Source organism: Manihot esculenta, chromosome 10, assembly GCF_001659605.2.
Source record: "Manihot esculenta cultivar AM560-2 chromosome 10, M.esculenta_v8, whole genome shotgun sequence".
In the NCBI taxonomy this organism is placed as follows: domain Eukaryota; kingdom Viridiplantae; phylum Streptophyta; class Magnoliopsida; order Malpighiales; family Euphorbiaceae; genus Manihot; species Manihot esculenta.
This window is the reverse complement of record NC_035170.2, coordinates 26446560-26473484: the sequence shown is the minus strand read 5'-3', so window position 1 is coordinate 26473484 and position 26925 is coordinate 26446560. Positions and strand designations below refer to the sequence as shown.

General features: G+C 34.5%; 2 protein-coding genes across 5 annotated transcripts; both read right to left on the bottom strand.

The window, feature by feature from the left end:
• Window positions 1–6447: 6447 nt before the first annotated feature.
• Window positions 6448–10973, bottom strand: LOC110623933 (putative disease resistance RPP13-like protein 1). The gene has a single exon (XM_021768955.2). It carries the CDS (start codon window positions 10713–10715, stop codon window positions 6660–6662), a length of 4056 nt encoding a protein of 1351 aa, XP_021624647.1. The 5' UTR covers window positions 10716–10973; the 3' UTR covers window positions 6448–6659.
• Window positions 10974–13802: 2829 nt separating this feature from the next.
• On the bottom strand, window positions 13803–26748 carry LOC110624704 (E3 ubiquitin-protein ligase UPL5). Of its 4 annotated transcripts, XM_021769969.2 has the most exons (5): window positions 25202–26748; window positions 17059–17650; window positions 15964–16451; window positions 14253–15089; window positions 13803–14080 (listed from the first exon to the last, which is right to left on the bottom strand). In XM_021769969.2, the coding sequence occupies exons 1-4, from the start codon at window positions 26090–26092 to the stop codon at window positions 14292–14294; spliced, it is 2769 nt and encodes a 922-aa protein (XP_021625661.1). In that variant the 5' UTR covers window positions 26093–26748; the 3' UTR covers window positions 13803–14080; window positions 14253–14291. The 4 variants fall into 4 exon arrangements, with proteins under 4 accessions (XP_021625661.1, XP_021625659.1, XP_021625658.1 ...); XM_021769967.2 differs by lacking the exon at window positions 13803–14080 and having other exon boundaries at window positions 14122–15089; XM_021769966.2 differs by lacking the exons at window positions 13803–14080; window positions 14253–15089; window positions 15964–16451; window positions 17059–17650 and adding exons at window positions 20229–20450; window positions 20623–21459; window positions 21794–22335 and having other exon boundaries at window positions 24616–26748.
• Between the last annotated feature and the right edge of the window lie 177 nt (window positions 26749–26925).

Genomic DNA, 26925 nt, shown 5'->3' with positions numbered 1-26925 from the left:
TTGCACCAAGATTCTAATATTGCTATCTTGTTATTGTACGTTGATGACATAATTTTGACCGCTTCTTTTGTTTGTTTTCAAAAATTATGTCTCAACTGAAGTCTGAATTTGCAATGAGTGATTTGAGTTGCCTACACTAGTTTCTTAGAATTTACGTGGTAAAGAACAAGAGTGGATTATTTTTGCATCAAGCAAAATATGCTGCGGATTTGCTTGTGCGTGCAGGTTTGGAATTTACAAAACCTATGCTTACTCCATTATTATGAACCTTTAGCTGCATCTAAGGATAATCCATTGATTGATGATCCAAAGCTTTATCGGAGTTTAATTGATGCTCTTTAATACTTAACCTTCACACGGCTAAACAATGCTTTCGCAGTAAATCAAAATTTTCAATTTGTGCATTCTCCTCGCAAGATTCATCTTAAGGCAGTTAAGCAGATACTCCGCTATATAAAAACTATTGTTTCTTATGGGTTACAGTTATTTAAATTGTCTACGCCATCTCTCCTAGCTTATTCAGATGTTGATTGGACTGGTTGTCGTTGCTCAGCAACTGGTATTTGTGTGTTTTTGGGAAATAATTTAATTTCATAGTCTGCAAAGAAATAAGCTACGGTTTCATGTTCAAGTCCCGAAGCGAAATACCAAGCAGCTGCAAGCGTTGTTATTGAGTTGTATTGGATTCAAAATTTACTTCAAGAATTGTCTGTGCTGTTGCAATCCTCCTTTGGTTTTATATGATAATGTCAGCATAACGTATATGGCAGCAAACCCAATTCAGCATGCTAGAACCAAGCATATTGAATTGGATATTCACTTTGTTAGAGAAAAAGTTATGGTAGGAGAACTTTTGATTAGTCATGTTTCAATTTGTGATCAAACTGCTGATATCTTTATTAAGGGATTTTGTGCATCACAATTTTAGTTGCATCGAAACAATCTCTATATTCACTCACACACAGATTGAGGAAGGATATTGAGATAATATCACACTTATCTTATCAAAATAGAATTACAATTTTAAATGTAATCTTATTAGTATAGAGCTTATCTCTTAAGTTTTATATTTATGTATATAATTGTATTCTAATCGATACAAATTCCAGAGAATATTTTTCCATAAACATTTTCACTATACAATTAAACTTTCACAACACTCACCTAATATCATACATATTGCCTTTTGGATATAAGAAGTACTTAATTAGGAAAAATTATTGAAATGTAAATCTGTAACCTTTTATATAATGGAAAATGGCTAAAAAAATTTAAACAAAAGCCAATTAATTTAAATAAATCAAACGTTTTGGTTTATATATTGAATTTTTAATTTTGAATAATTAAATCAAACCTTTAAGATTTATCAATTTTATTTATGAATCTAAATTAATTTTCACTAGAATCTGAGATTGTCATCTTGTCATTCTACTTGGAATTTTTATTATTTTTTTAATTTATATTTTTTACTTATTGGCTAAAATAATCTAAACATTTTTATGAATCTATATTTATATCCCAACCTTTTTAGTTTATTGTATAAAATAGTCCAAACTTTTTAAAAAACTCACATTTATATCTTAATTTTTTAATAATAAACAGTTACGAAAATAATTATCAAGATATCCAAGAGATCAATAGTTTCATCTTTAACTAAGGCACTGGTGGAAAAAAAAAAACCAAATTGGTAAGTGATTTTTTTTGTAATTTTGACGGTAATCAAGATGATAGAATTTAAACGAATGGTAATAAAAATATAAATAATAGATAAGGGAGGCTAGTTTGGAGAATAAGACCGTTAGAAAGAGATAAATAATTGTTTTATTCTCAAATTAATTTCTCTTATTATTTTTTTTATTACCACTCTATTTATTTAAATTATATTATCTCTCTTACAATTAGACCTGCAAAGAAAGTTATTGACTAATTTAATTTTTTTTCTATACCGATGCTTTGGTCAAGAACGCATGTCTTTAGTGATTTTTTGTGTATGTTGATAATTATAATTTCCACTCTTTAAGATTTAAATATTAAGATATAAATATAAATTTGTAAAAGGATTTAGTATATTTTTTTAATAGATAAAAATATTGAGATATAAATGTGAAAGGTAAAAAAAAAAAATTAGATTATTTTATTTAAAAAAATATAATTAATTAAAAAATAATAGAAAAAAAACCCATATAACAATATGTGTGTATTTTTAAATTTTGATCAAAACTAATTTAAATTCACAGATAAAATCATAAAAATTTATGGGCTTGCTTCTCTTTCGATGCCGCTTCATCCATTGGAGAATCAGAAAATGTAGAATGAGGTTAAGAAAATGCATTAACTTTTTAATTATTAGTTATGCATGAAAATGGATGAATATTTTTTTTATTTTAAATTCACCATCTCAATATATAATCAATTATTGAAAAATTATTGCTCATATAAATATATACTTTCATGAACTTCTCCCATATATAATAGTAGAAAATATTTTAATTATTATAAAGTTAGTATAAAAATGTGGGATTTAGCTCATTCAATGAATGTTAGTTTTGATTGTGATGTCTTCTGCTGGAGTATCAAAGTATTTTGTGGTAAATATTTTATTCTTTTGCTTTACATTGGTTCTTCCTTTCTTGTGCACGATTCTATTTGATTATATTCCGGGTAATTTACACCAAGTTTTTAGTTTTAGTAAAATTCACAAATTAATATTTATTTAAATTTTTTGTAATAATTAAGTTTTAAAGTTCAAATTCGTTAAATTTATAAATAAAAATAAAATAAAATAATAATTTTCTCGAGTAATTATTTGATCTTTTATTAAATCTAGGTCTCAAATCAAATATTCAGGATCAATATTAAGCCCAAAGTCTCAAAGTGTTTAGATATTTTATGTGTGGTTTTCTTCATGACAGTTTTATAGTATAAGATTTTTTAATAAATAAAATGGAAATTAAGGGCTCATCAATTCAATTGAGACTGATGTCAGATAACAGTACAATGATTATCAGCTAAACGTTGAAAACAAGAATTTCCTTGCGCTCTCCTCAATCTTCAGCTCTATAACCTAAATCAAACAAGAATCAGAAAATCACATTCTTTTCTGCACAATCAGAGCTTTGATTGTGATGCAAACTCGAGATCTCACAGTGGTCAAGCATTCATATTTTTCATGGAAGAAAATGCAAAATTGAGAAACGTAAGAAATAAGAAAAGAAAGATGAGTTCTAAATGGATCATGCCTTTAATGCAAACACCTGCTCAGTCCACTTGTGTTGAACCAGCTGCACAATTCCACCGTTTCCCTTTCCAACGACCTTAATGGTTTCTAAGTCGGCCAAAGCCAACTCGTGATCTGATGGCCTAATAAGGGGTGCCTGATACTGGGCATACACTTTAAGCATTGTATTTCAATCTAATAAACAGGAAATTTATAAAATCTTACAGCTTCGGTTTCGCTTTGCGAGACGATTCGAATTCCATCGCGATTCACTCTCAGATCCCCATCGAGAAATGTACCGCTAGGGGTTCTGCCACCGATCGGACACCAGAAATCAGTAAAATTATAACTGCGTTGTACAAAGAGAAAGAATGAGAAAAAGTGTTGCAGGCTTACAGGAACTCGGCGAATGAAACTCCATGAGGAGGAGGAGGAGGAGGAGGAGGAGGAGGAGGGAGAGCTAGAGCATAAGCTTGAGTTTAGGGTCCTTTAAGGCTCCATTTCCCTCAGTTTTCATTGTAATTGTTGTAGCCAGAAGAGCGTGGAACAGAATTTTGCAAATCCTTGGAGGATGAAGTCAGCAACTTTAGTATTCTTAAAGGCCTAAAGAAAAGAGCAACCACCATCGCTGAAACAGTCGAGATATCAGAAATTATATAATAATGAAGACTTTCCCGTTTACTTCGTCGTCATTTTATTCGCGCCATTTTCCTTTTTGAATTCCTGTTTTTAATCCGCTTTCCATTTGATAATTTAATTATCAAAAATTAATAGAAAAAATAAAAAAAATTAGAAAAATTTTATAATAAGAATTAAAGAGTAAATAAATTTTAAAATTATAATAATTTTGACTCACTATCTACGTCTAAGTGTATCCGAATAAATTTGAGAAATTTTATATTTTATTCTTTTAATTTTAAATTTTAATTTAAAAAAATAATTATAATAATTTTGTCTCAAGCGATTAATGAAACTGCAAGACAATACATCATGAAAATTTTAATTTTAAATAATAAAACTTTCAAATATCCGTGTACCATAAAACAATAAGACATTTTTATTTTACGACCTATTTAAAAACAATTACAAATTTTTATATTTATATTCTGAAAAATAACCTCAATTTTAATTATTAATTTCTATCGATTTTAAAAATTTTTTAACCTAAGTGCCATGCCATATAAATTATTATTTAAAAGACTCATTTAATAAAAAAAATTTTAAATATTTACATTAAATTCATATTTGTATACAAAATTTTAAAATTTGAATAATAAAAATAAATTTTCAATTCATTATAATTATATGTTAGAGAACTAAATTGAATTGGAAAAATTAATGATAAATTATAATACAATCCATAAAATTTTAGATTAATAAATCATAGTCTTTTAATTTAAATTTTTGTATTAAAAATTAATTTATTTTATATTTATTCTATATAATATTAATAAGTATTTAATTTTCATTAAATAAAATATTATATATTTAATATTATAAATTATATGTATATTTTAAATATAGGAAAAAACTATACTTTATATCAATACTACAAATGAAGTTCCCACTTTGTTGCAAGCTAATGTAATTATAAATTACATTTTTTTTATATTGAATTTGAGTAGATAAAAAATATTTTATTTAAAATAAATATGAAATTGCTGGAGTTTATTTTAATAAAATAAAGCTAAAGTGTTTAAAATAAAATCACTATTTAAGTTGTGGGACATTCATGGGAGATACGGAATGCATGCAACCGATTAGAGGTAGTGATATTCCTTCTATCTCAGCCCTATTAGGGTCTTTATTATCTGTTAAAAATAAAATTGAAGTTAAAAATAAAAATTCTAAATATATAATTAATAGCATAAATATTATAAATATATTTATATTTTAATTATATAAAAATAATATCACTAACATGATAGTTTAAAATTTTCGTATTTCTTATAAATTATAAAAACTTTAAATTTAGAATATAGAGCGAGTTGAATTATAAAATAATAGAGGTTGAGAAGTAAAATTGAGAGATTTATATTGGATTGGTAAACTTAAAATCCTTAAGTGTGAAGGAGTCTAAACATAAACATTAAAAGATCTAACTTAATGCAACAATTTCCTTCCAAAAATCTTTCACTCTTCCAAATGTGGCCATCAACAATCATGTTATTTGATAGAAACCCTAAATATTTTAAATACTATGGATAATGCACGACAAAACCTTCTTATATTTTCATACTTTATCTGCAAAGTGGTATAAAACATTTCTTACGAAGTTGGGTTCTTTACCAAAATCATTAAATCTAGCAGCTTGGACAAGCTCATGTGCTGCCAAATTAGCTGTGCGAGGTAGTCAACAATGCAGCAGCAGCCTTGCATTTAAGGCTTCAATACTTTGATATCTTCAAATGTCTTTAGTTGAATAATAGATGAGTTAATCAGAAAAAACAAAGTGAAAAATACCCTCTAATCAAACAGTTTACAGTATAATTCAACCAAATGGGAAATCAAGTGGTAAAATTCAAATCGATTATATTATGATGCAATGAATTCACCTGTTTGGAATGATTATTCAGAAAACAATATAATTCCAACTAAATTTTAGTATTTTAAATAATTATAAGACGAATTGTGATAATATGATATTCAGAAAATAAAATTTTATAATAGGTTCTGTAAGTTTAGTCTGAGAGAAGGGTGCTCCTCTCCTTTTGTTCTTTTCCTTTGTTTACCAATGACGTATAACGGCCTCACTGTCATTGGGCCACTTGTCTCTGCCATACGGATACGAACGTACGAGAATATCAGATTTCTGCTCCATGTGTAACGGCCATTTAATTCTCCCGACACGTTGCAGATAAACCCACTAGATGAATGGGCTGACTACCTTTTCTCCTCCGGACTGGACAGGTTGGTGAGATTAGGACTGAAGTCAGGGGAGGTCTGATCTTAGAGCCAAAAGGACGAGGCCGGCCCAATTGAGAGGCTTTAGGGGAGTCCGGTCTTAAGGCCAAGCGGGCTGAACCTGGTTCACTTGGGAGGCTTAAGAGCCTTCAAATAAAGGGTTTTGATCATGGACCAAGCCTCAAACCGGGGTAGTGAAATCATCAAATCGGGTTGGTGATGACAGCTAAAATCATCAAACCGGATTGGTGAAATCCAGCCGTCATCAAATTGGATTTATATAATTTAAAATATCTATTTGATTTTCAAGAATGGCCACACCATCATTAGTAAACACGTAAACACATGCATACTCAAGTTTGATTCTTCCAAAATGACTATCACTCTACAGAGTTTACAAACAAGAAAATTGCGCAAGTAGAAATGTAGAATTGAATTCTGTTAGGAATTTGATACTCACATAATGCACTCAAATAGGAAACCATGTGCAGTAACAGATTAACACCTTGTTAAAGACAAATCAAGTGGTTGAATTCTTTTAATTGTGAATTTCAACACGGGGAATATGAGAGATGACAGGCCAGTAGTCTCCCCCTTTATCTTTTAAGCAACGGTCTCGAAGCAGAGGGCAGTTGCCAATAGATAGGCATTCAAGTGTAGCAGGGAAGCCCTCAGCTGGGAAGGACTGGAGTTTTGGGCACGACCAAATTTCTAATTCTTTAAGAGAGGTGAGGTTTTGGATGCCCATGGATATGGATTTTAGATTCTTGAATCCAGCAATGAAGAGGTGGGTAAGATAAGCAGGAAGCAGAAAGCCGTCGTCATCTGGAAAGGAAACAATATCTTCAGTTGACTTCATGCTGCCAATGGTCAATTTTCTAAGAGAGGTGAGCCTGTGGAGTCCCCACTCTGGCATTGGCTGTTTCAGATTCAAGCATGCACCAATGGAAAGCATAGTGAGGTTTGGAGGTAAACATTCTATTGAGCACTCTATACCTCCTCCACAATCAGTCACAGAGATAGATTGAAGGGAAGTGAGGCTTTGCATCTGATTGGGTAGAGACCTCAAATTTTTGCACCGATGAATATGAAAATAGACAAGCTTGGGATTGGGCAATCCCATCTCTGGGAACAACTCTAATTGATGACAGCCCCCTATTTCTAAATTTTGGAGACTCTGGAAGTTTTGCATATGATTGGATAGAGACCTCAATCCTTGACAGTCGGCGATCTTTAAAGAGACAAGAGAAGGGATGGGCAATTCCTTACCAGGAAACGATTCTAATTGAGGACAGTTCCATATTTGTAAATCTGTAAGATGAGAAAGCCCATAATATAGCGAGTTTAATAATTGTGTCGTCCAGTTGCAAATGTTAAGAGTCTTGAGGGAATCAGGAAACTTTCCATTTGAAGAAGAATCGAGAGATCCGCATCCAAAGATACACAATTCCTCGAGATGAGACGTCTCACTACTGTAATTACTGTGACACACAATTCCCTCCGGCAGAGACTCCAAAGATTCACAGTTATTCATGCTAAGATATATCAAGTTGTGCGGCAAACCCCCTACTGGGAAGGAGACTAAACTCCTACATTGGCTTATTTTCAAATCTTCAAGAGATTTGAGGTCTTTCAGTCCACTTGGTAACTCCTTCAGATTTGGACACAAATCTATGTCCAAAACTTCAAGGTTGCAAGGCAAAAGCCCTTCCTCTCCATCTACCAATGACACAAGCTCATGACATCCTCCAATTTCCAAACGCTTTAGGCTAGTAAGACAGGTGGCATTAGTCACACTCTTGAGAAATGCTACTTGACATCTTCTAATATTGAGTGTTATAAGTGATGGGAGCACTTTTGGTAATTCAACCAAGAGCGGGCAATTAATAATGACAAGTTTTTCCAGGGAAGGAAGGAAGTTGGGCAATTTTTCAACCAACTTGGAACAATTTTGTATATGGAGTTCTTGCAGCTTAGGAAATTTTGCCACAGAATCTTCATCCAGCCCATTTGACCAAGCCCACTGCTCCCACTCACCCATATTAACAATCTCTAGCGTTTCCAAACAAGAAAAACATGATTCATCCCCATAAAACTCCACACCAACTTCCTTCACTCCACTTAAGCCTTTTATGCTCAACCTTTTTAATGACTTTAATCGTCCGAGTGGTGGCAGTGAAGTAATTTGATGACAGTTGCTCAGCTCCACCTGCACCGTGCCAGAGAATGAAGGCTCACCTAGCCACAATGGGAATTTCCTCCCACCAAATGATGTAATTGATAGGCTTGATAGACTTTGATGTGGCCGTATTGAGTTGAGAACTTGTTCTTCATGACTTGGGTTTCTCGAATCATAAGAAAATTCATCAGTCCATTTCAAGTATAACTCGGTGATACCAGGCTTATCCTTCAGAATGGCAAAAGCCGCATCTCCAATATCTTCCACTTCGACATTCTCCAAACTTGTAATATGAAGCTGCCCTCGAAGATCACAAAGTTTCTTCAGCTCTGTGATCCGTCCATTGCTTTTCCCCACGATAAATTTGGTCAACACGCAGAGACTAGTCAAATTACCAATATGTGGTGGCATCTCTTTCAATTTTGTTGTGCCAATAATATCAAGATGCAGCAAGTTGAGTAAATTGCAAATGCCTTTAGGTAACTCAATAAGCTCATAACAATCGAACAACTTTAATGTCTGCAAGTTGAAGAGTTTATCCACTGATTCAGGCAATCTTTTGATTAAAGTAACAGACAAGTTGAGGTAGCGCAAGTGTTTCAAGTCACCAATAGAATCCGGCAACTCCTCAATCACAAGGTGAGGTAGAGATAGTGACCTTAAGCATTTTAATTTTGGCACCAAGTCATGCACCACCTTACTAGTTAGGTAGCATCTCCCCACATCACGACCCCGGGATAACAATGTCCGCAAATTCTTCATTTCATAGAAGCTTTGAAATCTTTGTAAAGTGTTCATAAAATGAGGAATAAATGAAGAATGTCTAATCTTTGCATATGATTTTGCATTATCCAACTTATCAACCATATGCAAACATATTTCTCTGCTAACAAAGCAAGCTAAATCAATGATTAGGTCGTGCATTATATATTTTGATTCATTATCATTTGATTGTTGGAAAAACGATCTTGATAATAAATCATCGAAATATTTATGACCCAAACCTTCACTCTCCTTCATTTTCTTCTGGTCATACAAGAAACCCTCAGCCATCCACAGCAAAACCAATTCATTCCTATCAAACTCACGATCTTTTGGTAGTATTGCACAATAAGAGAAACATTGCTTCAAATGAGGTGGAAGATGAAGATAACTCAACCTTAAGGCTGGAAGAATATTGTTGTCGTTGTCTGGTAACTCCCATATCTGACTGCTCAATACTTCCTTCCACAAATTAGGATTTGGTTTACCCCTTAATATGCCTCCAAGAGCTTTTGCTGCCAAAGGTAATCCTCCACATCGTTTGACAATCCCTTCACCCATTTCTTTCAGCTTCAAGTGCTTGTCAAAATTATTTGCTCCCAAAGCATGCTGGGCAAACACAGACATGCTTTCATGGTGTGACAGCTTGTTAAGAGCATATGCTTGAGTAGCACCCACCTTTAATGAAACATCCTGACTTCGAGTCGTGACGATAACTCTGCTTTGAGGAGCCCCTGCTTCAAAAGGACCCCAAAACAGAGTCCATTGCTCATAGTTCTGAGTCCAAACATCATCTAGGACAACTAAAAACTTCTTCCCAGACAACTTTTGCTTCAATTTTACCTGAAGCAAATTTAAATCATTATCATCACCACCATCACCCAATTGAAAAAGAACTGTTTTTGTGACCCTAAAAACATCAAAACCTTCGCCAACAGAAACCCAGGCTTTCAAATCAAGCTCCAACGTGGGGTCATTGTAGACTAGCTGAGCTAGAGTTGTCTTGCCAAGGCCTCCCATCCCAACTATGGAAATCACAGACACCTGGGCATCACTTGTCTCAGCATTCAACAATTTCAACATCGCCTTCTTATCTTCCTCCCTACCATAAACCTTTGCTTCATTAACCAAAGAGGTCGAGGGTGGTCTTTCTGTCACATGGCTGACCCTCCTTCTGATAGACTCTACTAAACGGAGTTCATCTTTCTGCTTTATTATCTCATCTAATCGAGCACTAGTTTCCTCTATTTTGGCAACCATCTCAGCATTGAACTTAATAGCATTTAGAGTAAGATTCGCCCCACCACACATAACAGAGAAAAATTTGTGCACCTTATTTGGACGAACAGGTTTGTCTTCCAACTTGCGTCGCCGAAACTCCGTGGCAAGTTCATCAATGATATCCTCCAGGTCGTAAGCCAAGTCTCTGAGATCGCTTAACCAGATCTCCACCAATCGATTTGCCGTCTGCTTCTCCTCTGCATCTTCAAGCACCGCATAAATTCTCTTGAGAATCTTTTCCCACTTCTTGAGTTCAGCCAAGACTTGACCTTGGCCTACATATTTCATCAAGTCAATGGAATTCAACCTATCGAGAAGCCCCTGAAAGCAAACAGAGAGGATAGAGCCTCCAACAGCAGTGACAATATCCATGGAAAATAGTGAGTTGTGAGAGAAAAATTAAACTATAAAGTTTCGAGTTTGAAGGCAAGAGTTTGCAAAGACAGCTTGTCTGATGCTCTTTTGCTGCCTTTACCGAAGGGTCTCGGAGCTCTACAGTCATGGCGTCCCCGCCAAACTAGTGGTCGATTATTTAATAATCAGATGAGCTAATCAATGATCAGTTGCTTTAACTTTTGAGGACCTGAGAGGCAACAATGAAAAAGAAGGCATAATAATGGGTTTTTGGTGATCTCCCACTTCCACATTTTTTAATGCAAATATTCCATCGCACCATGATTTTTCGAAATTAAAAAAAAAAAAAAAGCAAAGTATAAAGATGAAAATCTTATTAATTAATCCAAAATTAAAATAATTAAATATAAATTAATCATTCTATTGATAAATTATAAAAAAAAATATTGAGGCAATCTCATCAACTATTAATTTATATTCTAAATTTATTAATTGTTGATACTATATTATAATTATTTAAAATAAGTTATAAATTATTACCCCAAAATAAATTTATATGGTAAAAATTTGAATAGTAATACGATTTCACTGAAGAAATAAAGATCCGTACATCTTTTAACACCTGAATCTCGACACAAAGAGATAGATTGGAGGTAAACATTCTATTGAGCACTCTATACCTCCTCCACAATCAGACACAGAGATAGATTGAAGGGAAGTGAGGCTTTGCATCTGATTGGGTAGAGACCTCAAATTTTTGCACGGATGAATTTGAAAATAGACAAGCTTGGGATTGGGCAATCCCATCTCTGGGAACAACTCTAATTGATGACAGCCCCTATTTCTAACTTTTGGAGACTCTGGAAGTTTTGCATATGATTGGATAGAGACCTCAATCCTTGACAATCGGCGATTTTTAAAGAGACAAGAGAAGAGATGGGCAATTCCTTACCAGAAAACAATTCTAATTGAGGACAGTTCCATATTTCTAAATCTGTAAGATGAGAAAGCCCATAATATAGCGAGTTTAATAATTGTGTCGTCCAGCAGTTGTGAATGTTAAGATGCTTAAGGGAATCAGGAAACTTTCCATTTGAAGAAGAATCGAGGGATCCACAATTCCTCGAGATGAGATGTCTCACTAATGTAATTACTGTGACACACAATTCCCTTCGGCAGAGACTCCAAAGACCCACAGTTTTCCATACTAAGATATATCAAATTGTGCGGCAAAGCCCCCACTGGGAAGGAGACTAAACTCCTACATTGGCTTATTTTCAAATCTTCGAGAGATTTGAGGTCTTTCAGTCCACTAGGTAACTCCTTCAGATTTGGACACAAATCTATGTCCAAAACTTCCAGGTTGCAAGGCAAAAGCCCTTCCTCTCCATCTACCAATGACACAAGCTCATGACATCCCCCAATTTCCAAACGCTTTAGGCTAGTAAGACAGGTGGCATTAGTCACACTCTTGAGAAATGCCTCTTGACATCTTCTAATATAGAGTGTTATAAATGATGGGAGCACTTTTGGTAATTCAACCAAGAGCGGGCAATTATCAATGACAATATTTTCCAGGGAAGAAAGGAAGTTGGGCAATTTTTCAACCAACCTGGAACAATTTTGTATTTGGAGTTCATACAGCTTAGGAAATTTTGCCACAGAATCTTCACCCAGACCATTAGACCAAGCCCACTGCTCCCACTCACCCATATCAACAATCTCTAGCGTTTCCAAACAGGAAAAACATGATTCATCCTCATAAAACTCCACACCCACTTCTTTCACTCCACTTAAGCCTTTTATGCTCAACTTTTTTAATGACTTTAATCGTCCGAGTGGTGGCAGTGAAGTAATTTGATGACAGTTGCTCAGCTCCACCTGCACCATGCCAGAGAATGAAATAATACTTCTGTTTTGCATGTCATTTTTGTCAAAAATATAATGTCATTGAATTGGTTTTATGAAATAATACTTCTGGAATTCTTTTGTTTTTTCAGTCTGCAGAAAGACCCAACAAAAAGATGGTCAGCATATGACCTTCTGGTAAGTGAAACTTTTTTTTTTCCCTCCTCCTTGACATCCAAATGTAATACCATCAATTTGTGTTGATCAGCTGACGTTTCTAATATTTGATTTTCTTTTTAATATTTTCAATTGCAATGGAAGAAACATCCATTCATGATCAAGTATGATGACCTGCAAGCAGAAGCTCTCAAATCTTACTTCACAAACACAGGCTCTCCAGAAACTACTAGTGAGTGATTGTGATCGAACAGCTCTTCTTCAAGAAACTGATTAAAGAATGTTTTTCACTACATCGAATTGCAAAGCATGATGCCATATCAACACAGCTAAAGCATCTCCTCGTGCGTGTTTTCTACCTTATATAGATGTGTGTATTCTATAAATTTGTTGCTCAAGAATGACAAGGCCACAAAAAATCTGTCGATCAGGCATCGAATCTATCTTTTTATTGAAATAGTTAAGTTTCTGTTTATCAACTGTTGAATATTATAGTGCCCTGATCCGCATTAATAAACAGGTGTCTTATTTGTGAAACAATATGTGTAGTTTTATTTTTTTGTTGAGATAATAAAATTTTTTATTTAAAGAATTCCTTATCATATGCATATTACTGTTACAGAAAAATATACATAGGAGAATAAGTGGAATTCTAAAGATAGAATAAAATAATTTTGATTTGATTTAATAGATATGGTAGTTAAGACTTGTATTCTGTTAAGATTTTTTGTTATATTTTTTTTTATATATAATCATGCTTCAATGAATAAAGATTTAGGACAATTAAGTCTCAAAATACATCACTTCTTCTCATTCTCCTCTTTCAAGACCTAACAATCCTTGTTCAAAGAAAAACCCAGTATATAGTAGTGAAAGATCTCACATGTCTCTCATTTACTTCTTTCAATAAACAGAAGCAAGATGTTGTGAGGGGAAAAAAAAAGGGAAAAACAGAAGCAAGATGTTGAATTCTGCTCCTTGTCTATCAGGAGTTCAATAAACAGCATTTATTCTATCAATTGCACACATATCCTCCAGATTTTTTATTTTTGAAAGCAAAATTTGATTTCATTAAGCAACACACTAACACAATTTCAGGAGGTGACAAAAACCAAATGCATGGAACATGAGAGAAAAAAAAAAAAAAAAAGAAGATAAAACAACAGAACATGTGTCATTCATCCATCTCAAAGCAATAGCTCTTAGCTTTTAGAGCAGAAAACCCAATCTGTTTCCTTCAATAAAGCCTTATGTCTCTGCTACATCTCCATCAAATATCTCTTTGCCAATTGTATTTGCTTGCCCAATTCATCCATCTCTAACTGAATGGAAGGAAATTCACAACGTTTGTGATGGACCTGTTAAGAGAAGACAAAACAATGTGTCTTGAGCCACATATACAAAGCAACTAAAACTTCCTTGTAGTGTTCTGAATTATCATCTTCTAATTTCATTGTAGTTTTCAATAATTAGTTTGGACATGCTACTCAATTCATTCAGAATGTACAGCGTCATTGAAATAGTTCTTACAAGAAACGCAGAAGCACAATTTATTGAGATGCAAACATGCTAAGAGCGGCGCCCCTTTACAAATGGATGCTCTAAAAGCTTAGCAGCAGTCGGACGATCATCTGGATTAACTTGCAAGCATTGCAGGATGAAATCTCGTGAATGCTCTGTGAGAGAATCAGGAAGAGGTGGTAGGTTACCCTCTCCAATGCTGTAATCTACAGCTCCAGGTTCCAAATGAGAGTAAGGAATTTGGCGGGTGGACATTTCTAGCACTGTGCAGCCAACGCTCCATATATCAGCTTTAAATCCATACCCTCCTCCCTTCCCATTGACAACCTCAGGAGGCATCCAACGAGGATTCCACCAGCAAGACTTCATGAGAGTTTTTAAGTTGGTCACCTTTGACAATCCAAAATCTGCAATTTTCACACATCCTTTCTCATCAATTAAAATGTTTGCACATTTAATGTCTCTGTGGACTACATTTCGATCATGAAGGTACTTTAAACCTTTCAGTATTTGCTTGGTGTACAGAGACACTTGAGAATTTTGAAGTTGAAACTTGTGATAAAGTTTTTCAAGGGAACCTGCTCGTACAAGCTCAAGAAAAATATAGAGATTCATTTCATCCTTATGCGTGCCAAAATATTTCACTACATTTGGATGACTGAACTGACGTAGCAAAGCAATCTCTTGCTCAATTTGGTCAACCTTTTTTCCTTCTAATAATGGAGCTACCTTTACTGCAAAAAAGAAACCATCAGCAGCATAACCTTCATACACTCGTCCAAATGACCCACTGCCTAGGAAAGCACCCCATTGCCAATCCGTAATATTAATTCTCCGTTTTCTAATCTGCAAAGTATTCAACAAAGTTTACATATTATACTTTGAGGAAGTAATTTTGTATTAAATATCATTGTTGGAGTTGATGAGCTTTTATGTTGAGTGAAGATAGAGAAAGTATTTGCATGCAACAAAAGTAATGTATCCATTGTCAGAATGGGTATGTGTTGACTTTCCAAAAGCTTACCTTTATCTATAAAATGGTTTTATTGGAGCTGGAAAACAGCGAGAGATGGAGAGTTTTCTGTAAATGGTTATTAGAAAATGAGAAAGAAAAAAAAAATCTCTGTATTGTATTTCTCTGTTTCTGTTTTTGATGAAGTTTGATGTTTGTTTTTTTCTCCATCTTTTCTCTCTTGTTATGATAACCTCATGTTTATCAGAGATGTATTTGTTAAATCTAAGTTCGAGTTATTTTCATTTTTGTTTTGCTGCCGTATATTCTATAGAAACTTTGATTTCTGATTTGTATTCGTGATGTTCTGTTTTCTTGGTTATTTTTGTCTAATTTTATATCTATTTTCTATTTTGGATATGCAATTTCAGTTTTAGACACCTATTTTCTGTTCTAAATCTAGCATGTTATCAGAGCTTTTTATGTTTTTATTTCAATAATGGCATCAAAGGTTCTTTTAATTTTTTTAACAATGGTTATATTAATGAATAGTTCCCAAAGTTAAGAAAATTTCATCTAAAATATTAGCTGAACTTGCTCCAGTATTATACAATTGTTGGAAGTTCTTGAATAGCAAAAGTTTTCAAGGAGCCCTTTTATTTCCAAAAGAATTCCAGCAATAAAGCAGCTCATGCAATAATATCTCCAAAGCAAGCTTCAGAGCTGTGATATGCAAGAAAAAGTAAAGGAAACTCTACAAGCACGTACCTTTTGCAACTGGGACATCAGAGGATCACTTTCATTGCATTCATGTTTCAGATATTTTCTCTTCTTATCAAAATTAGACCCAGCATTTACCTTTCCTTTTAGCACGTTGTTAATATCTTCAAGCTCTAGTCCTTCAAAATCTTCAAGCAGCTGGCTTATTGACGTTTTAAAAATCATCTCAAAGCCTTCACTGAAAAAGGACACCTGTTTTGAGATTGAGCGGACAAAGCAATGCCAAAGTAGAGATTCACTAACTTTAGGAGATTCCAAAGCTGACAAGTCATCCTTATTTATCAACTCCTTGCACCTATTGTAGAAGCATGGATCTGCATCCTTTACATCTTCCAACGAAATATTCTTTCCAGCCAATTGCATAAGAAACACACGGTCCAAGGCAACACCTACTTGCATTTCATGCATCAGTGCTAGTGCAATAACTTTACCAGCAAAGCTGATACAGTCAAGATGAAAGGGTTCTGGCTCCAATTCTGCATATGCAATCATGAACTTATGATTTGAGCAAATGACCACGATAAAATGTAATCCAAATCCAAATCCAGAAAATGAAATGTTTATTACTTGTGCAAAACTTTTGGAGAACCCCGTAGTCTAACTCTACCCATTGAACTAAACAAATGCATATCATGTTCTTCCGTTGAATTACCATAGTGCAGGTTGTGTTCTCTTCAATTGCTGTATGGTGGCATCTTCTGATATTCTTAATGGCTTCTATTTCGTTCACCTAAATTTTATATCAGTGCCCTAAGATCTCAACTAGTACTACTTTTGTTGAATTACTATTTTTCCAACTCTCTGACCTGATCATTGTTTTATCAAGTGATGGAAAATAATAATGAACTCAAAGATTTGAAAGCAAATAATGTTCAGATAACAATGTGTAATAATAAGAAAAATCTTCTGCCAGTTCAAATATTCAATGCCGTTAATGATATCTCAGAAAGTTAATATATGACAAAGTTGCAGCAAGAAGATAGGGATGAATCATTTCGATCTCAAGGAAAAAAAACACAAGCATGCCAATTCAAAGAAAGGCTCACTAAAATGACAAAAAAGGATCAGAAGGTGTGATCTTACCAGGATTAGGATAGAACTCCGGAGGATTATCTCGACATGCTCGGAAAAGGAGATTTTTTGGTTCGAATAAAACTTGGCATACCTTGCATAACCAATGATGTAGCACTTTAGGATCTGTAAGATCCTTGCCTTTGAATGCATTGAACAGCTTTTTGTCCACCTTTTCAGACCAGCAGAAGAGAGTGTTGAGGAGCCCTGCATTGTGTAACTTTTTCACAGGGAACATCGTCATCATTATTAAATGCATCCTGGATTCAGAATCAAGCACATCAATGTGCTCAAGGAGCCAATCATAGTCATCACTCCGCATAATGTTTTTAACCATTATTTGTAGTGAATTCTTCTGGCCTTCTAATAAACGCTTGAATTCATCCACAGCACCCTCCACAAGTGTAGACATGCCATTCAATTCATTCAGAATGGCCAAATACAGAAGGGAAACAGGACGCCCCGTGTCAAAATTTTCAAATATTGGTTTCATATGCGCAAGGCGAGTAAGATTCTGCTCCATATCTTCCAAGTGAAGATGAAAAAGATCTTTAATCACATCAACTATAAATTTGACCATCCTATTCTGCTCATCATCCTCATCCTCATATTTCAGAATATTGATTGCTTCATGCGATAAGATTAAAAAATCTCCCAAATCACGAACTTGAATTCTCAGTGGCTCAATGTGTTCGCTTCGATAGAAGAGATTAGCCAATCCATTGGACAAGTCTTGTGATAACTTGACAGTAAAGAGTAGAATTTGGATCATTGTCCATGGATAAGAATCATAATAGATCTCATAATTATACACTAAATACTCCGCTAGCATAGTCCGGCATGAATTATACAGAGGATCTTCAGAAGATACTTCCCTGAGCAAATTACAAAATTCTAATCCTAAAGAAGCTATTTCATCATGAGAAGGCTGATTCTCGGTCATCAATATGAGTTCCATGGAAAGCCTTATCAAATTATTACCATAGAATTTGTTACCTTCAATTGGTGAGCTATAAAGCATAACCAAAGTCGCAGGGACAGAATACAAAGAGAGAATGTCCGAATTCTCTTCACTCATGCGATCCAACACTTGTCTAATGATGCTACAGCAGTCTCCGTATTTGGAATCACATTCACCTTGGCACATGCGACAAATGTTTGAACTCATTTGGTGAATCATTTGGGGAAGTGCCGAAGGGTCGTCCTTGTCGTCCCATCTAACCATTAACTCAAGGCAAGCTTTGTTTTGAATTGAACACTCTTTAAGCGTGTCCCAGTGCTTTAGCTGCTTTGTTTCATAAAATAATTTCTGTTCCGTAACTGGAATTTTCCAGGTCACTAGAATTTTCTCGTGGATAATCTTTATAATATCATTAGCATCCACGTTGATTTCCATGGGTGGAGCTTGCGAATTCATCATTTTGACGAATAATTGGATGGGTTCAGCTCCACCGAACGGCCAGGCCATCGACTCTGGATGAGAGGTCTTCTGACTTCTATGTCTTGTTTCACTTGAGGAATTGGCGACAGGGTTTAGTGTTAGGTAGCATTTGAGGGATAAATCGAGAAGCAAGCAGCCTCCAGCCGAGACGTAAGTGTTGCAGAGCTCAAACGCAATGGAGGGAAACAAAATGAAAATTAATTTTGAATAATAGAACAAATTACAATGTTTGGTCAATACCTGCTGGCTGCCAACTACTTAAAGAAAAGAGAAAAAAAAAAAAAAAAGCTGTTCCCTGAAAAAGTTACTGGGCGTTCCATTGCCAATTAAAGCAAGAACCCGAAAATTAGGAAAGAAATGGTCGGCAAGTTCACAAGTAAAATATACATTTTATTTTAAAAAGATATATAACTCATGCCTCGCCTGTTCAATGGACTTCTTTTGACCAAGTTTGATTAGCACTCTTTAATTATATGGCTATAACTCGGTCCTTGGTTGATGATTGAATCAATTGGGTGACTCTCACCTAATGAGTGAATCGTTCAAAGCCCAAAACAGCCACAACCCTCTTGAATTTAATGTGCAAAAAGCAATTAACCTTTGCTACAATATGAAAACAATCAAAAACTAAAAATTAATATTTAAAATATATAATTTTTAACACTTAAAATATTATATTACACCATAAACTCATTTAATTATATAAATTATTAATATCTAAAATTAACGAAAAACTGATTAAAATTAAAAAATAAACTACTCTTTCTTTTTCAATTAAATGGACAAAATTATTATAATTTTAAAATTCATTTACTCTTTAATTTTTATTACAAAAATTTTCTTTTTTTTTTCTTTTAATTTTTAATAATTAAATTATTAAATCGAAAGAGAATTAAAAAAAGGGAAATCGAAAAGGAAAATGGCGCTAATAAAATGACGACGAAGTAAACGGGGAGGTCTTCATTATTATATAATTTCTTACATCTCGACTGGTTCAGCCATGGTGGCTGCTCTTTTCTTCAAGCCCTTAAGGATAGTAAAGTTGCTGATTTCATCTTCTGGCTACACCAATTACAATGAAAACTGAGGGAAAGGACTCTAAATCCTCCTCCTCATGGAGTTTCCTTCGCTGAGTTCCTGTAAAAAAGCACTGATGCATGAAATGTGTAATTGAGGACAGTTCCATATTTGTAAATCTGTAAGATGAGAAAGCCCATAATATAGCGAGTTCAATAATTGTGTCGTCCAGCAGTTGTGAATGTTAAGAGTCTTAAGGGAATCAGGAAACTTTCCATTTGAAGAAGAATCGAGGGATCCACATCCAAAGATACATAATTCCTCGAGGAATCAGGAAACTTCTTCTCATTCTCCTCTTTCAAGACCTAACAATCCTTGTTCAAAGAAAAACCCAGTATATAGTAGTGAAAGATCTCACATGTCTCTCATTTACTTCTTTCAATAAACAGAAGCAAGATGTTGTGAGGGAAAAAAAAAAGGGAAAAACAGAAGCAAGATGTTGAATTCTGCTCCTTATCTATCAGGAGTTCAATAAACAACACAAGGATTATTGTGCCGCCACTTATCATACCGTGCCTCACCTTCAGCATTTATTCTATCAATTGCACACATATCCTCCACATTTTTTATTTTTGAAAGCAAAATTTGATTTCATTAAGCAACACACTAACACAATTTCAGGAGGTGACAAAAACCAAATGCATGGAACATGAGAGAAAAAAATAAAAAAATAAAAAAGAAGATAAAACAACAGAACATGTGTCATTCATCCATCTCAAAGCAATAGCTCTTAGCTTTTAGAGCAGAAAACCCAATCTGTTTCCTTCAATAAAGCCTTATGTCTCTGCTACATCTCCATCAAATATCTCTTTGCCAATTGTATTTGCTTGCCCAATTCATCCATCTCTAACTGAATGGAAGGAAATTCACAACGTTTGTGATGGGCCTGTGAAGAGAAGTCAAAACAATGAGTCTTGAGCCACATATACAAAGCAACTAAAACTTCCTTGTAGTGTTCTGAATTATCATCTTCTAATTTCATTGTAGTTTTCAATAATTAGTTTCGACATGCTACTCAATTCATTCAGAATGTACAGCGTCATTGAAATAGTTCTTACAAGAAATACAGAAGCACATCTTATTGAGATGCGAACAAACTAAGGGCAGCGCCCTTTTACAAATGGATGCTCTAAAAGCTCAGCAGCAGTCGGACGATCATTTGGATTAACTTGCAAGCATTGCAGGATGAAATCTCGTGAATGCTCTGTCAGAGAATCAGGAAGAGGAGGTAGCTTACCCTCTCCAATGCTGTAATCTACAGCTCCAGGTTCCAAATGAGAATAAGGAATTTTGCGGGTGGACATTTCCAACACTGTGCAACCAACGCTCCATATATCAATTTTAAATCCATACCCTCCTCCCTTTCCATTAACAACCTCAGGAGGCATCCAACGAGGATTCCACCAGCAAAACTTGAAGAGAGTTTTTAAGTTGGTCACCCTTGACAATCCAAAATCTGCAATTTTCACGCATTTTTTCACATCAACTAAAATGTTTGCACATTTAATGTCTCCATGGACTACATTTCGATCATGAAGGTACTTTAAACCTTTCAGTATTTGCTTGGTGTACAAAGACACTTCAGAATCTTGAAGTTGAAACTTCTGATAATGTTTTTCAAGGGAACCTGCTCCTACAAGCTCAAGAAAAATATAGAGATTCATTTCATCCTTATCTGTGCCAAAATATTTCACTATATTTGGATGACTGAACTGACGTAGTAAAGCAATCTCTTGCTCAATTTGGTCAACTTTTTTTCTTTCTAACAATGGAGCTACCTTTACTGCCAAAAGGGGACAATCAGCAACATAACCTTCATACACTTTTCCAAATGACCCACTGCCTAGGAAGTCACCCAATTGACAATCCTTCATATTAATTCTTGGTCTTCTAATCTGCAAAGTATTCAACATAGTTTATGTATTATACTTTAAAAGGAAGTAATTGAGAATTAAGCACGGTATATTAATGAATAGTTCCCAAAACTAAGAATATTTCATCTAACACATTGGCTGAACTTGCTCCAGTATTATACAATTGTTGGAAGTTCTTGAATAGAAGTTCAAAAGTTTAGAAGGAACCCTTTTATTTCAAAAAGAATTCCAGTAAGGAAGCAGCTCATGCAATGATATTTCCAAAGCAAGATTCAGAGCTGTGATATGCATGAGAAAGTAAAGGAAAAAAATAGTTTTAAATGCTCGAGTAACACTAAACTCTACAAGCACATACCTTTTGCAGTTGGGACATCAGAGGATCACTTTCATTGCATTCATGATTAAGAGATTTTCCCTTCTTACCAAAATTAGATCCAGCATTTACATTTCCTTTTAGCACCCAGTTAAGATCTTTAAGCTCTAGTCCTTTAAAATCTTCAAGTAGCTGGCTTATTGATGTTCCAAAAATCATTTGAAAGCCTTCACTGAATATGGACACCTGTTTTGAGATTGAGCGGACAAAGCAATGCCGAACTAGAGATTCAAAATAACCCTTGCTTGGGTAAAGTTTCATGGTCTTGCCAGTCTTGAATCCAAACTTCACTTTAGGAGATTCCAAAGTTGACAAGTCATCCTTATTTATGAACTCCTTGCACCTATTGTAGAAGCATGGATCTGCATTCTTTACATCTTCTAACGAAATATTCTTTCCAGCCAATTGCATAAGAAACACACGATCTAAGGCAACACCTACTTGTATTTCATGCTTCAATGCTAGTGCAATCACTTTACCAGCAAAGTTGAAACAGTCAAGATGAAAGGGTTCTGGCTGCAATTCTGCATATACAATCATGAACTTATGATTTGAGCAAATGACCATGATAAAATGTAATCCAAATCCAAGGGTGATGTTGAATTATACCCAAAGCAAACTCGAAAATGAAATGTTTATTACTTGTGCAAAACTTTTGGAGAACCTGGTGGTCTAACTCAACCCATAGAACTAAACAAATGCATATCATGTTCTTTCATTGAATTACCATAGTGTTGTGTTATCTTCATTTGCTGTTTGGTGGCATCTTCCGATATTCTTAATCGCTTCTCTTTCCTTTGCCTAAATTTCCTATCAGTGCCCTAATGTCTCAACTAGTACTACTTTTGTTGAATTACTATTTTTACAACTCTCTGACCTTATCATTGTTTTATCAAGTGATGGAAAATAATGATGAACTCGAAGATTTGGAAAAAACAAAAAAAAGAGCACATGATAAAGTTTAATTGCAATCCAACAGTAACCGTAGTACATATATGCTATCAATGTTTAGATAACAATGTTAATAATATGAAATATCTTCTGCCAGTTCAATATTGTATGCCCAGATGACATCTCAAAAAGTAAGTATATGATAAAGTTGCAGCAAAAAGATATGGATCAATCAATTCTTAAGGAAAAAAAAGCATGCTAATTCATAGAAAGGCTCACTAAACAGGCCAAAAAAAGCATCAGAAGGTGTGTTGAAGCAAGTGATACTTTCGCTTCAAACTCCAAAATTTTACAAGTTCCAATAATTCTAGTTTATGTATTTTGTTTGTTTTATGTCCTGAACTCCAGCTGCAAAAGAGATGTGATAGATTAACTTGTAAGAGTAGTTCTTAAAGTAAGGTGTTTTGATGGTTAGGTAGAAAATATTTGACTTTTTGCTCTATATATTTAGCTATTTTGCTGCAAGCAAGTATGAAAACAAAAGAAGTATCTCTTTCTTAGTTTTCTTTTCTCCCTCCAAATCCAACGAATGGTATCAGAGCTTCTAGATCTTAAGGAACCTGTTTAGAGCATGTTATTATTGTTAAAGCATGCATAGCTACACAACTAAGGAAGTTATGATAGCCCACAAGAGGAGGATCACTCCAAGAAGAAAATTGCAGTCAAGAACGGTTGGAGACATGGCTGCTCCTCAACCAGAATGTTTGGAGACAAAGTTGCTCCAAGAAGATGAATTTTCAAAAAGGAACTTTTTTGCTAAAGATGAAGTGCGCCAAAAAAAGAAGAAAACAAGGTAAGCAAGTGCACCAAAAGGAAAACAATGGTGAGCAAGTGCACCAGAAAAAGAAGAAGAGCAATGGTGAGAAGTGCACCAGAAAAAGCAAACAAAAGGTGAGAAGTGCACCTAAAGTCAATGAAGATTATTGGAGAGAAGTGTTCCATGAAAGAGTCGGAGAGAAGTGCTCCACCAACAACAAATCAAAACAGAAAATTGGTGGGATGTGCTCCAATATAATTTAATTTGGAGTTTTCACCAAAAGCATCAAAGGAGGAGTGTTGAAGCAAGTGATACTTTAACTTCAAACTCCAAAATTTCTACAAGTTTCAAGAATTCTAATTTGTGTATTTTGTTTGTTTTACGTCCTGAACTCCAGCTGCAAAATAGATGTGATAGATTAACTTGTAAGAGTAGTTCACAAAGTAAGGTGTTTAGATGGTTAGGTAGAAAATATTTGACTTCTTGCTCTGTATATTTAGCTATTCTGCTGCAAGCATGTATGAAAACAAAAGAAGTAAAAAATCAGATCTTGTTCCCGCAACTCTTTATCTCTTTCTTAGTTTTCTCTTCTCCCTCCAAATCCAACAGAATTACAATAGTGCATGTTGTGTTCTCTTCATTTGCTGTTTGGTGGCATCTTTTGATATTCTTAATCGCTTCGCTTTCCTTCGCCTAAATTTCCTACCAGTGCCCTAATGTCTCAACTAGTACTACTTTTGTTGAATTACTAATTTTCCAACTCTCTGACCCTTATCATTGTTTTATCAGGTGATGGAAAATAATGATGAACTCGAAGATTTGGAAAAAAAAGAGAGCACATGATAAAGTTTAATTGCAATCCAACAGTAATCTAGTACATATTTGCTATCAATGTTTAGATAACAATGTTTAATAATATGAAATATCTTCTGCCAGTTCAATATTCTATGCCCAAATGACATCTCAGAAAGTAAGTATATGATAAAGTTGCAGCAAAAAGATATGGATCAATCAATTCTTAAGGAAAAAAAAGCATGCTAATTCATAGAAAGGCTCACTAAACAAGAAAAAAAAAGCATCAGGTGTGTGATCTTACCAGGATTAGGATAGAACTCTGTAGGATAATCTGGGCATACTCGGAAAAGGAGATTTTTTGGTTCGAATAAAACTTGGCATACCTTGCATAACCAATGATGCAGCACTTTAGGATCTGTAAGATCCTTGCCTTTGAATGCATTGAACAGCTTTTTGTCCACCTTTTCAGACCAGCAAAAGAGAGTGTTGAGGAGCCCTGCATTGTGTAACTTTTTCTCAGGGAACATCTTCATCATTATTAAATGCATCCTGGATTCAGAATCAAGCACATCAATGTGCTCAAGGAGCCAATCATAATCATCACTCCGCATAATGTTTTTAATCATTATTTGTAGTGAATTCTTCTGGCCTTCTAATACACGCTTGAATTCATCCGCAGCACTCTCCACAAGTTGAGGCATGCTATTCAATTCATTCAGAATGGCCAAATACAGAAGTGAAACAGGACGCGCCGTATCAAGTTTTTCAAATATTTGTTTCATATCCGCAAGGCGAGTAAGATTCTGCTCCATATCTTTCAAGTGAAGATGAAAAAGAACTTTAATCACATCAACTATAAATTTGACCATCCTATTCTGCTCATCATCCTCATCCTCATTTATCAGAACATTGATTGCTTTACGCAATACGCATAAAAATTTCCCCAAATCACGAACTTGAATTCTCAGTGGCTCAATGTGTTCGCTTCGATAGAAGAGATTAGCCAATCCATTGGACAAGTCTTGTGATAACTTGACAGCAAAGAGTAGAATTTGGATCACTGTCCTTAGATAACAACCGTAATAGATCTCATATTTATCTTCTAAATACTCCGCTAGCATAGTCCGGCATGAATTATACAGAGGATCTTCAGAAGATACTTCCCTGAGCAAATTACAAAATTCTAATCCTAAAGAAGCTATTTCATCATGAGAAAGCTGATTCTCGGTCATCAATATGAGATCCATGGAAAGCCTTATCAAATTATTACCATCGAATTTGTTACCTTCAATTGGTGAGCTATAAAGCATAACCAAAGTCGCAGGGACAGAACACAAAGAGAGAATCTCCGAATTCTCTTCAGTCATGCAATCCAACGCTTGGCTAATGATACTACAGCAGTCTTCGTATTTGGAATCAGATTCACCTTGGCACATGCGACAAATGCTTGAACTCATTTGGTGAACCATATGGAGAAGTGCCGACGTGCCGTCCATGTCATCCCATCGAACCGTCAACTCAAGGCAGGCTTTGTTTTGAATTGAGCACTGTTTAAGCGTGTCCCAGTATTGTAGCTGCTTTGTCCCATAAAATAACTTCTGTTCAGTAACTGGAATTTTCCAGGTCACTAGAATTTTCTCGTGGATAATCTTTATAATATCATTAGCATCCACGTTGATTTCCATGGGTGGAGCTTGCGAATTCATCATTTTGACGAATAATTGGATGGGTTCAGCTCCACCGAACGGCCACGCCATCGACTCTGGATGAGAGGTCATCTGACTTCTATGTCTTGTTTCACTTGAGGAATTGGCGACAGGGTTTAGTGTTAGGTAGCATTTGAGGGATAAATGGAGAAGCAAGCAGCCTCACTTAGACTCTATAGCAGGTGAGCCGAGAGGTAAGTGTTGCAGAGCTCAAACGCAATGGAGGGAAACAAAATGAAAATTAATGTTGAATAATAGAACAAATTACAATGTTTGGTCAATACCTGCTGGCTGCAAACTACTTAAACAAAAGAGGATAAAAAAAAACGCTGTTCCCTGAAAAAGTTACTGGGCCTTCCATGGCCAATTAAATATTTAGCAAGAAGCCGAAAATTAGGAAAGAAATGGTCGGCAAGTTCACAAGTAAAATATACATAGATATAACTCATGCCTCGCCTGTTCAATGGACTTCTTTTGACCAAGTTTGATTAGCACTCTTTAATTATGTGGCTATAACTCGATCTTTGGTTGAAGATTGAATCAATTGGGTGACTCTCACCTAATGAGTGAATCATTCAAAGCCCAAAACAGCCACAACCCTCTTGAATTTAATGGGCAAAAAGCAATTAAACTTTGCTACAATATGAAAACAATCAAAAACTAAAGATTAATATTTAAAATATATAATTTTTAACACTTAAAATATTATATTACACCATAAACTCATTTAATTATATAAATTATTAATATCTAAAATTAACGAAAAACTTATTAAAATTAAAAAATAATCTACTCTTTCTTTTTCAATTAAATGGACAAAATTATTATAATTTTAAAATTCATTTACTCTTTAATTTTTATTACAAAAATTTTCTTATTTTTTTATTTTTTTCCTTTTAATTTTT